Below are 14,239 nucleotides of genomic sequence, written 5' to 3' on the forward strand. Positions count from 1 at the left end.
AATATATATTACGGTATATAACAATTTACATTTTATTACATTATCACATAACAATTTTTTATTTCCATATGTAATTTTATATAAATAATAATTGTCGATATTTTTAACATTTTTATTTTATTTATATATTTTGTATTTATATTTTATTCTATTTTTTTTTTTTTTTCTGTTGTCTTGCGCCCATATATGCTGTATGAGTTTGAAAGTGGCATCAGAAGAACTCTCCTTTTCAGTGACTCACACTAAGGAGTTTGAATTTGAAACCTTCTTACATCTGCTGTCCCCCGAGAAGGCCCGACGCTCCCATCATCTCGAAAATTGCACGGCTGCATCAAAACATAATAGTGTCTCTCCGAGTCAGTTGAAAATGTGGCCCAACCCTTGCTAAAACAGGTCATGGATATAAAACAGTAAAAGCACGGGTGTCATTGTCCTTATGCCGGGGTGATATATAATAACACACGTCATGTATTTCCAATGGCGGGCCCCACATCAGGAATGGAGATGGACATCAGCTTGTGTACCACCCACACTAACGACAGCATCAAAACATGCGTGCGATGGGCCGAATACAGCTGGACTCCAGCCAGCTTTGAGTGTATTGGAAAGCGCAGGGGCCGAACCTCATTCAACAGCTTGGCCTTGCTTGACACGCAAGTGCCCCCCATCCCTTCTTGTCTCCCGCAATTGCCATCAGATAGCCTCTCATGCTCTCCGCAAACACATTCATCAACTTGCAGATGTTATCTCACTAGATGAGTAACAGTGGAAGTCAGTGGTCGATTGTTGTTGTGGCTGTTGTTGCATGTCGCAGCTGCCTGGAACTGACCGGCGAGTCTATTCCAGCACACTTACCTTTATTGCATTTGGGAATATTTGAATGTGCGTAAACAAGTGATCCCCACGCACTCGAGTCATTTACTGGTGTGGTCCATCCAGTCGTAATTTCCCACAGAGCAAAACAAGTTTCGGTTTGCTTACAGGCAGTACCATCAATATTGCTTCTTTCATTTGTGAAAAAGCATTGCATGTGTGTGTGTGTGTGTGTGTGTGTGTATATATATATATATATATATATATATATATATATATATATATATATATATATATATATATATATATATACATATATATATATATATATATATATATATATATATATATATATATATATATATATATATATATATATATATATATATATATATATATACCGTATGTGTACCACACCTTTACAAAATTTCACTAAACACACACAAATATCAAATAAATAGTATAAAACTGCAGATTTTTTTAATGCAATTTATCAGATTACATAATGAAACAGCTTGCACCTGTTAGTACACTTTTTTTTTCTAGACAAAAAAAATACGCAAGCGGACTCCCTCATATTCTCACATATACCCTTTGCATATGCTCTGGGCAACTGTTAATTATACTTGGCACTCACTGTTGATGTGTCATGCACTGCTTACGCGTTTTCTCCTGTCACTCTTTCGATTCATGTATGTCACCATCACCGTGAAATAAAATCTGTTTTTACATCTGCTGTTATTTTTTTTTCTGACTATAACTGCAAATATGGTTGTTACCACAAAACATAATCAAAAGCGTTGAAAGGTCCTTTTTTTTTTTTACTGCAGCAGCTGCATCATAATCTTTTATATTGTACTTTTACCGATATATATATATATATATATATATATATATATATATATATATATATATATATATATATATATATATATATATATATATATATATATATATATATATATATATATATATATATATATATATATATATATATGTGTGTGTATGTACACACACGCACACACAGTGCATCCCTGGTTTACGAAGTGGAATAATATGTTTTTTTGTCTTTCCTCTTTATGGCATTTTTCCCACTTTATAGCACCAAGAGCCGTCATGACCTGTGGGGTTGGCTGTGTTCATGTTGTTTTGCCTCCCTCTTCAGCCTTTTTTAGGTAATTGTTCTTATTTTCTGTGTCGTCAAACCGCCTGCACTGCAACGCGTCACTAATATGGTGGTCTGCTATTGGTCGGTGTTGCAGTGTCATTAAGATACCGTCCCGGTGTCACTAAAATGCTGACATGCTAAAGACTTGAGCTTGTGTGAGTGCTTACACCATCGTATTTATTATGGATTTTAGTGCTTGATTCCAAATGTAATTGGCTAGCCTAGGCTACCCTTGCTAGGGACTATGGCCATAAATAACTGTGTATTGTTTAATTAGTGCAGCTGTGACTAATTTGCAAATAAGGTGAAACTCAGCAGGTTGGCCAACATGCGAGCACAATCCTAACATCTCTCCGTGATGGTGCAAATTATTTGTGAAAATAATGGTCAAATTCAATACAGATGTCTTATATTTCTGAAATATTTCGAAATCATTCCAAATGGAATTTGTTTTAGCCCTCCTTAGATACAAGTTATTTACTCATTTTTAAGTGATGTAAAAGGTTTTAGAACCACTGGCTCTACAAAGTAAACTTTCACACACCTTTCCAAATTTTATGACACAATGATAATGATACGTAGCATCAAGCACAAAAGATTTTTTAGTCCAGAGTTAAAGTTGATTATTTAAATGTATAATACTGGATAGGTTTTAAAAAGTAAGGCTGCAAATGATTGGTGATGGGAGGTGAAACCTCAGCAGGTTAGCCAACAAGCTAGCTAGCGCGGCCATCGCGACTGCGTGATATTGCAACTGATATATTTGTTTCAAAATGGTCAACCTCATTGTGTAGTGCTTATATTTCAAAACAACTTTCAACTAAACTCTCATGGGTATGCCAGTGTGCCATTTTCCAAGCTTATGTGTCCATGTTTACAAAAGCAAACATAACTTGGAGAGGGGATTAATGTGCCTCAGTGTAAATGTTGCTGACCGTGGCCTAAGTGGGCTCACGGCAGCCGGCGTGTTTACTCTACTCGAAGGCCACGTAACTACGCTGTGCGAATACACAGAAAGATTTACTGATTACTGGCTTTTAGGTGAAAATCCTTGCCCTTCACGTTCAAAGCAATTCTCAGAGTAAATGTTTTTCTTTTTTTGCTGTGATTGCATAACTTTGATATGCCAATTATTTTGCTTTCACGGAAGATTGGAACAGATAATAACTGTATTTATATTATAGTGTTATTATATCAGAAAATATGTATGTTTGTGTCCCGCAGCGTTAGGGCAGCGTGAACCGCTCGGCATGTCTCTCAAGCCGAGGGAACATGCCGGTTCCATTATCGACCAATGGTAAAAAGAGAGCTGCCGTAGCTTGCCTTCGCAGTTACACAAACCCGTTGCCCCGAGCCTAGAACAGCCAGGCTTAAGTACACCTATCTGATTTCATCCCTGGCCAAAAAAGGTCAGGGCCGTTTGAACATTTCGCTCAAAGTCAAGGTAAAGAATAGCATCATGTGTTTGACTCACAGAAAAAAAAGTCTCATTCTATCTCTTGAGCGCAATCAAACCAGAACGCTTAGCAGAGCTGTGAAATATCTGGCCAGCGATTTGGGGCGAGTTTTATTGTTTTAATGCGGGTCAGTGAATACGAAAACAATCGCATGAATTTGGAGGAAAAACAATGAAAAGAGTCAATACCGATTCGATAGTGATTACTGGGTCATGTTTTTTTCAACCCAGCTCTACAAAAAAATATAAAATACCCAAACCATTGTAATGTGTATCGTTATTATTGTAAAAATATGTATCTTCTTTAATTTTTTGGGAAATTGAAAAAAAAAAACTTCTTTGACGTATCGAATTTAATTTACCAGCAGCCATTTCACATTTATTTTTCTTTTGAAATTTTTATCAACGTCATGTGCCGTTGTCTGTTGTGAGAGCAGTTTGGTGCAGTCATCATGTAATAAATACTTTTGGCCAATAGATGGCAGCACAGTAATTTCAGACTTCTTAAGGACTGATGGTTATTGGCAAAGCTAACAGACTCTACTTTGCTACTCACCACAAGCTGTGCCTGCAACCATCTTGTCTCAAAGTACTGTGTCAGTGACTGACATGAAGGAGGAAAATTCAGAGCCTGATGAAGACACAAGTATGATTGGGGATACAAAAATAATAATAATAAAAATAAAAAAATAAGCAAAGACTATATTGATATTGCATATAAAACTTTGATTAGAATGACTTTACATTGTTAACATGGGCTACAGTTTCTAATTTAACATTTTTTGGCTGGTGGTGTGCCTCGAGATTTTTCCAAAACGAAAAAAAGTGTTGAAAACCGCTGTATAGATATGATATGCATGTTTAAAGAACATAACTTTGTCCATTTCTTACGAGAACAAAGGAGAATAAATGTAGAATTGTAAATGTAAAAAAACCCACTATATATATATATATATATATATATATATATATATATATATATATATATATATATATATATATATATATATATATATATATATATATATATATATTAGAATATCAATTTCATTTTTTTAGACATAAGCTTGTTTTATTTTTTTTAAACCCATCATATAATTTGCTGTTGTGTGTTACAAATAAGTAAAAACTGTAGAACTATGGTACGAACTTTCAAACTCGTGCCTAGCAAGAACATTACAGACGTAATGTATAGCATTAGTCCCCCTCGTGCCTCGGTATATTGTTTTGCTAATGACATGTAGAAAACTGCCTGAACGGTTTCACTCTAAGATGACTGGACATCATCATCATCTAAGTCATAGGTTTTTTTTCTTCTACAGCAAGGGTGGCTAAACTCGATAAGAGATGCAAAAAAATGCAATAGTGTACGTTGTTAAATCTTGTCCAGTGCAAAAAAAAAAAAAAGTGCTCCCAAACTGTAAAATTGAACTGCAAAAGTATAAAAGCCGGTGCGAAAAGCACTTCATTCAGTATTACTGTATTTCTAAGGTTGAGTGTCCCCCTCTGGTTTAACCTTGACACTGCAGCTTTGGTTCTTCTAGGAAGGGAAGGAAATTAAATTACAGATACATTTTTGCAGCAGAAAAAAAATGCACCTTCTTACAACAATAATTGCACGGGTCCTTTACACGTTTAAGCTTGTGAGGCGCGTTATTAACTTTTTACATTTCTTACACATACAGTGCGAGAGAGTCTTTTTGAGCCTTTACGGCCTGTGGACCCATGTTTTCAACACAATGAACTCATCATAGTGACTTATTTTAGGGGTGTGTGTGGAGAGGGGGTTTGTTCCAGCTGCCTGGGCGGGTGCGTGACGCATGACGCACTTGGGGGGCGTGGCCATCCGTCTAATAAATTGACTAACCCGGACCACTTGTAGCATCTGTGAGACTCACACATCACGTCTCACTTGTGCCACCACGCGCACTCACTCAGCCAAAGTGGATCTTTAAACCTGCAATCCACCATGATCAAGAAGATGACACCCTCCGAAAACGAGTTCAACATCCCGGCCAAGAACTGCCGCAGGATGGTCATCCTGGGCTCCACCAAAGTGGGCAAGACGGCCATCATCTCGCGCTTTTTGAACTCGCGGGTGGACGAGCAGTACACGCCGACCATCGAGGACTTCCACAGAAAGTTCTACAGCATCCGCGGGAGCGTTTACCAGCTGGACATTTTGGACACGTCCGGGAATCATCCTTTCCCGGCCATGAGGAGGCTCTCCATCCTCACAGGTGCGTTCGGGGAAAACTTGATGCTTTTGCAGGAAATTGCATTTGGGAATTCGTGCATTTAGAGTCGTTGCAGTTTACGCAGGAATATATTAAATTAGAGTTGAGGCACTGCAAAATGCATTAACAATGCAATGCAATGTATTTCTTGTTAACGTGTATTTATTACTACAGTAGTGCTTATTGAAGTTTATTAGTCAAGTCTAAAAAGGTGAGAATTTAGGAATAACCACAAAATTACAGAAAGGAAAAATCCATCGTATTAAAAGAAGTAAATTTATAATAATAATAATAATAATAATAATAATAATAATCATCATCATCATCATCATCATCATCATTATCATCATCATCATCATAATAATAATATAAAGAAGAAGAAAAATAGTGATGAAGTTCTAATAAAAAAGAAAAAAATCTTTCAATAAAGGTAAACACTTGCAGAGAGAAACATTGTCCTGCAAAAAAAGAAAAAAAAAGCGATGTTACAAGAAAAAGTCAAAGTATTACAACCCTCTTTTGCCCTAACACTCCAGGAATAAATAAGTAAATACATACATAAGTAAGATGAAGATTACTTCAATTAAACTAAAACCTACAATTAAACACCAATACATCAAAACATAGTAAGGAAAGAAATTGTGACTTTTTTGGAAAAAAAAAATGATTATGAGTGCAAACACCATAGTTTGTTTTTTTTTTTTGCAATGCAATGTTCAATCACTGACAGCAGTTTCACTTCCATGCAATGCAGCTTATTGACGATGCAATGCAATGTAATTCAGTCACAAGTAAAATCTTATAACAATGCAAATTTCACTTGAGAATATTACAACAAAAAAGTAAGCAATGTGATTCATTCATATCAAACGTCATCGGTGTGCACTTGACTCACACAAATGAATGCAGAAATGCACTCATGAACCTAAATGCACACTAATGCTGTTAAATCACTACTAAATGACATCTGAATTTAGTATTGAATGTATTTGATCTTTTTGTGTCCCGCAGGCGACGTGTTCATATTGGTGTTCAGCCTAGACAACCGAGACTCCTTCCAGGAGGTGCAGCGCCTCAAGCGTCAGATCTACGAGACCAAATCGTGCCTGAGGAACAAGACCAAGGAGAGCGCCGACGTGCCGCTGGTCATCTGCGGCAACAAATGCGACCGCGAGTTCCAGCGTCAGGTGCAGGACCACGAGATCGAGCAGCTGCTCCACGCCGACGCCGACGAGGAGCGCTGTTGCGCCTATTTCGAGATCTCGGCCAAGAAGAACACCAACGTGGACCGCATGTTCCAGACGCTGTTTGCCATGGCCAAGCTGCCGGATGAGATGAGCCCCGACCGCCACTGCAAAGTGTCGCTGCAATCGTGCGAGCTGCTGCACCGCAAGTCATTCCGGGCCAAAAAGTGCAAAGACGCTTACGGCATCGTGGCGCCCTTCGCGCGACGCCCAAGCGTCCACAGCGACTTGATGTACATCAAGGAGAAGGCGGTGGGGGGAGGGCAGGCCAAGGAGAAGGGCTGTGTCATTTGCTGACCCCGTAGAGGGGAAAACCAAAGACTTTTGGACCGGACTGATGAAGCCATGCAAATGTGGACAAGCACTGGCTCCAGACTTTTTGTTTACATCCCCAACCAGACTTGAATGTTTGTTACACTATGAACAAATCTGAATGTGTATTTATTTTGTCTGTCAATTTTTTCATCAAATAAAATATTGTTACTTTCTTAATCTCGGCTCTTGCTTTTTTTTAAGATCCTATTTAAGAACACAATAAACCTAAAACAAGAGGGTGAAATTCATTAATTCGCATAATGGGGTGAGCAAATTGTCAGTTATCGACACTTCAAAAATAAAACAACAACATTGAACGTCTTCTAGCTCAATCCTAACACACAATGCAAACACTATAGACTGGCTACCAAATCAGCAGGACTTATACACCCTCCCATCATTTATGTATCATTTATGGGAGTGACGTTCCCAAAAAATTCGCATTAACCGAAATCAGGGATTAGAGATTGATGTTTTCGTTTCTTTTGTTTAAAAAATAGAACTAAAAAAGAAGATGAAATCTATCTATTTGCATAAAATAGTGAGCAATTTGTCTTTTATCGCCACTTCAATCATATAACAAAACTCAAGTTACAACGCTCAATGCTAACGCACAATACAAAACTTCTTTGATCAGCTAGCAGGAGTTATAAAGTCCTACTATCATTTATTGTGGGGGTGACGTTTCGAAAAATATCCGCAATAACCGAAATCCGTAGACTTTTTTTTCATTTTTGCTCCTTTTTCCATGTGTTTCTTTTGGGGAAAGAAATACATTAAACCAAAGTCTAGTTCACTTAGTAGATGATTGAAGTTTAAAGATGAAAACAAAACTCAAAACTACCACTAAAGTCAACTAGCTTAATGCTAACTCACAATGCTAAACATGCTAAAAGTTATGATCATAAATGAAAATTGATGATAAAGTGAAGCTCTTGCTTGAGAAATAGTTCACCAGTGATGGGACATTGAGATTTCCAAGGAGTGTTGTAGAAGCAACTGTCTCAAATGTAAACTTTTTAAAATGTATAGATTTCCTTCGTTGTTGAAGCATTACTGAAATTTATTGTGAGTGATCATTAACACAATCCATGTCTTTATATTAATTACCGTAACTATGAATAATATATCAGCAAATTTGTAATAATACAAGCGATTCTTTTGCTGTTCTGCATAATTTAATTACAAATATTGCTGAAAAAACATCTCTCTCAAACACACATATACAATGTAATATAGTATACTGACTACAAAACGTTGGCGTAACAAAACGTCCATTCGTGAGCCCCCCACCCCCCCATTATGAAAAATTGTATCTCGTGGGCCACCGTAGCTCACTTGTGTTTGTAAACAAAACGTCCGTCCCATTTTTTTATGTCTTCTTTCCTTCATGTCAGAATACAGTAATCGTCCATCTCAGCAGTCAAGACGCTTTGGGTACGTCGAACATGCACAGACTTTTGTATTTTTGCAGCAGTTGGTTCTTGGTTCGGACCTGCTCCCGGAGCGTCGCCAACTGCTGCTGCTGCTCCACAGGGCTGCTCTCGATACCGGGCATGGCGGAGATTTGCTCCCGGGCCTCCTGGATTTTTGCTTTCAGCTTGTTCAGCTCCTGGTGCACGTCCGGGCTCTCCTTGTCCATGCTTGTAATAAAAACAAAGAGGACATTTTATTTTTCGTGCATGTATCACCGCTTATTAGCTTAGCCTAGTGTTAGCTGTGGCTGACACGTTGTACAATAAATCACTGTAACGGTTTTCATTCATTGGGGAAAATCGAGACAATTTAGACTTAAGGCATCGTCTGACTCTTGTTTCGTCTTACCACTTGATAATATCGTGAACCAGAGGAAGAAGAGAGCAGTCTTCATCTTCTTTCTCTTGCCTCGGCTGTGCGACTGCCATCATTGCTTGCTTTTTGCTTTCTCGTCGCAGGTCAACTACGTAATGCTAGAATAGTTGTTGACGTCACCGCAAAGGACGAACGTCGCTTAATTTGTATGTCAGTTTAGTTTGACTAATTATTCTATACAAGATACGTATGTTTTTAAAACAGACTGTTACCTTTGCACATTCTAATGAAAAATATAACATATAATTTAGCATGAATGTATTTGCGTATTGGATGCATATGGAATGAATGAATAATAAAAACATACAATAATGTAGTTGTCAGTTCTACACTTTTCTAAATTAAATTACAATTTTAATCTTGTACAGACCAAATAATTGTGAACATGAAAAAATAAGTATAAGTTTTCTGCTTTGCAAATGTGCAAATGATTGGTTGAAATCTCACTAGTCCTTCCAAAAAAGGTCCCAAACACAAAACTTTTTATTTCAAAATCTATTTTTGTAATATTAAAATCTAAAGAGACTTTATTGATACCCATTTAATATAATTTGGATTAAATGTTGATATGTATTTCAATTCAGCAATTAAAAAAGGCAGCCAAAATTGATGTTACATCTATTCAGTGAACTATATTTACGAATGTTGTGTTCTTTGTTATTTTGCCTGTCTTGGCAGCTCACAATCACAGACAGTTCGCAGATAGTATGGCTTTATGGGTCACTTGAATAATACTGACCTGGTTTCTTTTTCTTGTCGTGGAAAAATCTCCAAACTATTGTCTGTTATGTCAATTATCGTAACAAGAAGCTCTAAATGGATTCTGGCTCTATATTAGTACTACCTAGCAACCTCAAGGACCTGTAGCTACATTCAGTGCCACTTTACAAATTCAGTGGTTTAGGCAGAAGGATGTGACAATCATTTTTGGACCATTCAGGGTCTATTTGGAAAAAAAAAAGCAACACAAATGAATATGATGAATCTGGAGATGAGCCATTATTAGCTGCTTTTCAGATGGAACAAGTATTATGCACGCTTGTAGATGTCCTTGGCAGGACTGTGGCGTCAATGCACATAATTCTGACCTATCTTTGTCCTAATAGAATAGAATAGAATAGAATAGAATAGAATAGAATAGAATAGAATGCTTTAAATGTTATTGGGACCAGATATACTACAAAACTGGAAGTGCTACTCTGATTGGATCATATTAATAATAAGAACCATAAATAGAATAAATAATTAAAAAATAATAAAGAGAATACAATATAAATCATATTTTCACAAGAGTGCATTTGTTTATTTCACAGTGTTGTTGTTATTCAGAGTGTTAATGTCTCTAGGGGGAAAAGCTGTCTCATCTTTCATTCACTGACCCATATTCCAATAATTTCCAGAAAACGTGTTTAAAAAAATGGCCGACATAGGCTTCAAAATCAGTAAATCTTAACTGTTGTTTTGGCTTTCAAATGGCGTGAGTGTGCTGAATGTGTGAAACCACACCATGCTATAAGAAATGGTGATGGCTAGAGTATATCCCACCAGGTTGTCGCAAATTTTCCACTGTACTATCCATCAACTAGCTTGCTAGCTAACAGGACTTCAAGACGATAGGATTGTATCATTTCCTTCCAACTTGAGGATTTACAGTAAATACCACCACCAAGCAATTCTGTAAATTGAGGCATCAAAGGAAAATGCAATTTCAGGGGCCGCTAACTAGCTAACGACAAGCAACTCGCGTGGGACACATTTTAGCAATACCTAAAAAAAAAAGGTGTATTTAGAATCAAATCTGTGATTTCATTTTACTGAGTCTTTATTAACATGTAAAGTTGTAAAATGCTGTATGATTTTGACAAATGGGCAGGAATTGTTTTGAAATGTGAGGAGCTAGCCTCATGAAAGGGATTGTGTCCTCTCATTGTCTGTCTTTGTATGTCTACAATATAAAGAATTGGCTTTGTTTATTAAATACAGCTGCAGGAACAATAGTTTTGTTTCCTTCTCACTTCAGAATGTAACTAATATTTTTAAGCCGTTTCGTAAACCGTGACATTGAGAATAAATCTAATTTCAAGGTCAGCTGTATCGCTAGCTAGTTAGCTAACTACACACACCTTCATAGCCATACCTCAAAAATAGGTGTATTTAAAAACAAATTTTACTCAGTTATTAAACACTTGTAGAGTTGTAAAATTTGGTATGATACTGACAAATGGACAGAATTGTTTTGACATCTGAGCTAGCATCATATCTACAATATAAAGAATTGGCTCAGTTTTTTTTTTTTTTTAATACAGCTGAAGGCCCAATAATTTGGTTTCCTACTATCAAGAATTTAAATCATACCACCAAAAGCTGTTCTGTAAATTTTGACTTCAAGAAAAAATGCACTTGCAGGGCTAGCTGTATCGAGCTAGCTAACTAGCTAGCTACCTACGTATATGCAATGAATGTGGGACTCATTTTTAGCCATACCTCAAAAAATAGGTGCATTTAGAAACAAATCTCAGATTTTATTTGGTCTTTAATAACTTTTAGATTTGTAAAATGTTGTGTGATTGACAAATGGACAGGAATTGTTTTGAAATTTGAGGAGCTCGCGTCATGGAAGGCATTGTATTCTCTCATTGACCATGGTTCACATTTACAATATAAAGAATTGGCTCTGTTTATTAAATACAGCTGTAGGCATAATAAGTTTGTTGTCTTATGGCTCATGGACTGGATTCTATCTACTGACCTTCAAAGACACACTGACCTATATATATTGTCACGAGAGAAAAGGGTCTATGACGCTCCCTCCTCTCACACCTGCCAGATAGTAAGGAAACACCTCTAATAAGCAGTAATGGTAATTAAATGGAAAGGCGTAACAGAACACAACAAAGCCCATTTCAAGTAACACGTACAGAACACATTACATACAGAACATGCTCATTAATGGTGACCCACATTTGAGTTTGTAGGCCATAATTGTCATATCGTGGTCACCTCACATTTATAAGTTGCCAAAAGTGGGTCATGACCCAGCAGTACCAACTCATGCTCTACTCAAATATGCTAGTTTATATCTTGAGGAAATTGACACGTGCGGACAGTAAAAGCAGCAGAATATCCGGTTGAGTCCCCTTGCATTCATTAACGTCATGACGACAGGATGAGGATAGTACTATGTATACCATAAATCACTCATCATCCTGATTTTGTTCTCTGACAGTTTCAGGGATAATTTGTGGCATATATATATATATATATATATATATATATATATATATATATATATATATATATATATATATATATATATATATATATATATATATATATATATATATATATATATATACTGTATATGACATTTTGATTTTTTTAACAGTTTCAATTATGAACTTTGATTTTTTTTTAGCACAAAGCATTTTTAATGAAAAATAAAAATTAAAGCAAAGTTCTGTGCCATGCATATCTGATTTACTTTGGAAATACATTTGTTGTGGTATCGCTGGGTGTATTTTATTAAATGAATCACTATTGCACAATTAAGCAATAAGTTGAAATTCATGTTGTAATTCCTTTGCTCTTAATTTGAAATGAAATATGAACCCTTCCTGAGACGACAGTAACAGCCCTTAAATTATCTTACCCGTAAAAACTCTTTTAAAATCATACTCCTTGAAATAGCTCCGCCCTTGGGTATTTGTACTGCCATTTAAGAACATCTGCTATAAAATATAATACAAAAACAATAATAATATTTGAGTAGGTTGAGTATTCATAATGCTTTTACATCATTGTCTCAGTTAAAGATGAACCTGTGTGATGTGTGTCGCCTGCATTATCAAAGAATCTTTTTGTGTGACTCCATCAACATGCTTAAGGTTGGGGCATGTGCATGGCCCACATTCAGCTCACAATGAACTGAATGGAATAAAAACACATTAATATCTGTATCATACAGCATATGAGTGGTGCTTCAACGAAAAGACAAGCATTCTATTTATTGTCCAGCCATCAAGCTTTTACAAAATGTTTATTTATTTATTTATTTTTTGTCTGGTCACATATTCTGGTCAGGAATATATAGACATTACAAGGTGTCATATCCCATTCAGCAGTCAGTGTTAAAGCGTGATGGGGCGCTACAGAAACCTGTGGATACTTAGAACTGTGCTGCCTCCAAGTGGAAGCTAACAAGAATCAATATACTTTGTATTTATGGTGCCATATGGCCATGTTTATCTCGGCCGATAAGACATATTATTAAGCAAACATAATGATGGATACATAGTCTTATAGTAGAGGGCCATTTGTGGAGCGAAAAATAAAATCCATGTATTTTGTTCTGTTTTTTAGTGATGAGTATATATTTCCTGTTTTTGTTCTCCTCACACTATTACATGCATCTCCTTCAAACATTATTCATCCCATACACATCATTCCAGTTACAACACATTCCAAATATTCATGCCATGGATGCTAGTATTCTTTTCATTCCTAATATTTCAGGTTTTCCCAAAGTTCAACATTTCATTTCATCCGAATGAGGCCGAGTTTCCCCAAAAGGTTATCAAATATGAATTCAAATGCAATGTTCAAAATTACACGTTGTCCTCATTCCTATTTGAAATGTAAAGAATCCCTATCTTTCAATTTACCTTTGGAACTATTTTAAACTTTTCGAAAATTACCAAAGACTAAAAATTCTAATGTTTTGCCAGTACAATACCCATAAGAAAACCTCTCTTTTTAAAAAAATCTCCTTTCAACACAACTGATTCACATGTTCCCTATTTGAAATCAAAATATTAAACGTACCCACTTCCCAAATAATGTTCTCACACACGAAATACAAAACAAAACGACAAAAAAACCTATTCATTCTCAATGACACACTCATCAAAACAGATTCATATTATTTCCCTAACAAATTCATTCAATTCACCTTGGAAATGATTTCCACCATGCTACAATTTTGACACTCCACAGAAAAAAAAACATACATTCCCAATGACACGTTTGATTTTTTTTCATATTTTCTCTATCTTTCAATACATTGCATCACATTGTTCACACTCATTCTGTCATTCCATATACACTGTATCAACATGTTTTTCCTTCAACATTTCATACTTCACACGCGCATTTTTCC

At 36.2% G+C, this 14,239-nt stretch overlaps 2 protein-coding genes across 2 annotated transcripts; one reads left to right on the forward strand and one right to left on the reverse strand.

Annotated features, from left to right (window-relative positions):
* Positions 1-5,336: 5,336 nt before the first annotated feature.
* On the forward strand, positions 5,337-7,410 carry LOC148410276 (dexamethasone-induced Ras-related protein 1-like). Its single transcript, XM_088437350.1, has 2 exons — positions 5,337-5,677; positions 6,686-7,410. Exons 1-2 carry the CDS (start codon positions 5,407-5,409, stop codon positions 7,213-7,215), a joined length of 801 nt encoding a protein of 266 aa, XP_088293476.1. The 5' UTR covers positions 5,337-5,406; the 3' UTR covers positions 7,216-7,410.
* An 882-nt stretch (positions 7,411-8,292) lies between these two features.
* On the reverse strand, positions 8,293-9,181 carry med9 (mediator complex subunit 9). Its single transcript, XM_088437539.1, has 2 exons — positions 9,058-9,181; positions 8,293-8,876 (listed from the first exon to the last, which is right to left on the reverse strand). The coding sequence occupies exons 1-2, from the start codon at positions 9,138-9,140 to the stop codon at positions 8,657-8,659; spliced, it is 303 nt and encodes a 100-aa protein (XP_088293665.1). The 5' UTR covers positions 9,141-9,181; the 3' UTR covers positions 8,293-8,656.
* Positions 9,182-14,239: the final 5,058 nt, after the last annotated feature.

This window comes from Hippichthys cyanospilos, chromosome 16 (genome assembly GCF_059441005.1).
Source record: "Hippichthys cyanospilos isolate Australia breed blue-spotted pipefish chromosome 16, RoL_Hcya_1.0, whole genome shotgun sequence".
NCBI lineage: Eukaryota > Metazoa > Chordata > Actinopteri > Syngnathiformes > Syngnathidae > Hippichthys > Hippichthys cyanospilos.

Coding starts and splice junctions, on each gene's coding strand:
- med9 (XM_088437539.1), bottom strand. CDS start 9,140: ATGATGGCAGTCGCACAGCCGAGGCAAGAGAAAGAAGATGAAGACTGC. Junction 8,877..9,057: donor GTTCACGATATTATCAAGTG/GTAAGACGAAAC, acceptor TTTTATTACAAG/CATGGACAAGGAGAGCCCGG.
- LOC148410276 (XM_088437350.1), top strand. CDS start 5,407: ATGATCAAGAAGATGACACCCTCCGAAAACGAGTTCAACATCCCGGCC. Junction 5,678..6,685: donor GAGGCTCTCCATCCTCACAG/GTGCGTTCGGGG, acceptor TGTGTCCCGCAG/GCGACGTGTTCATATTGGTG.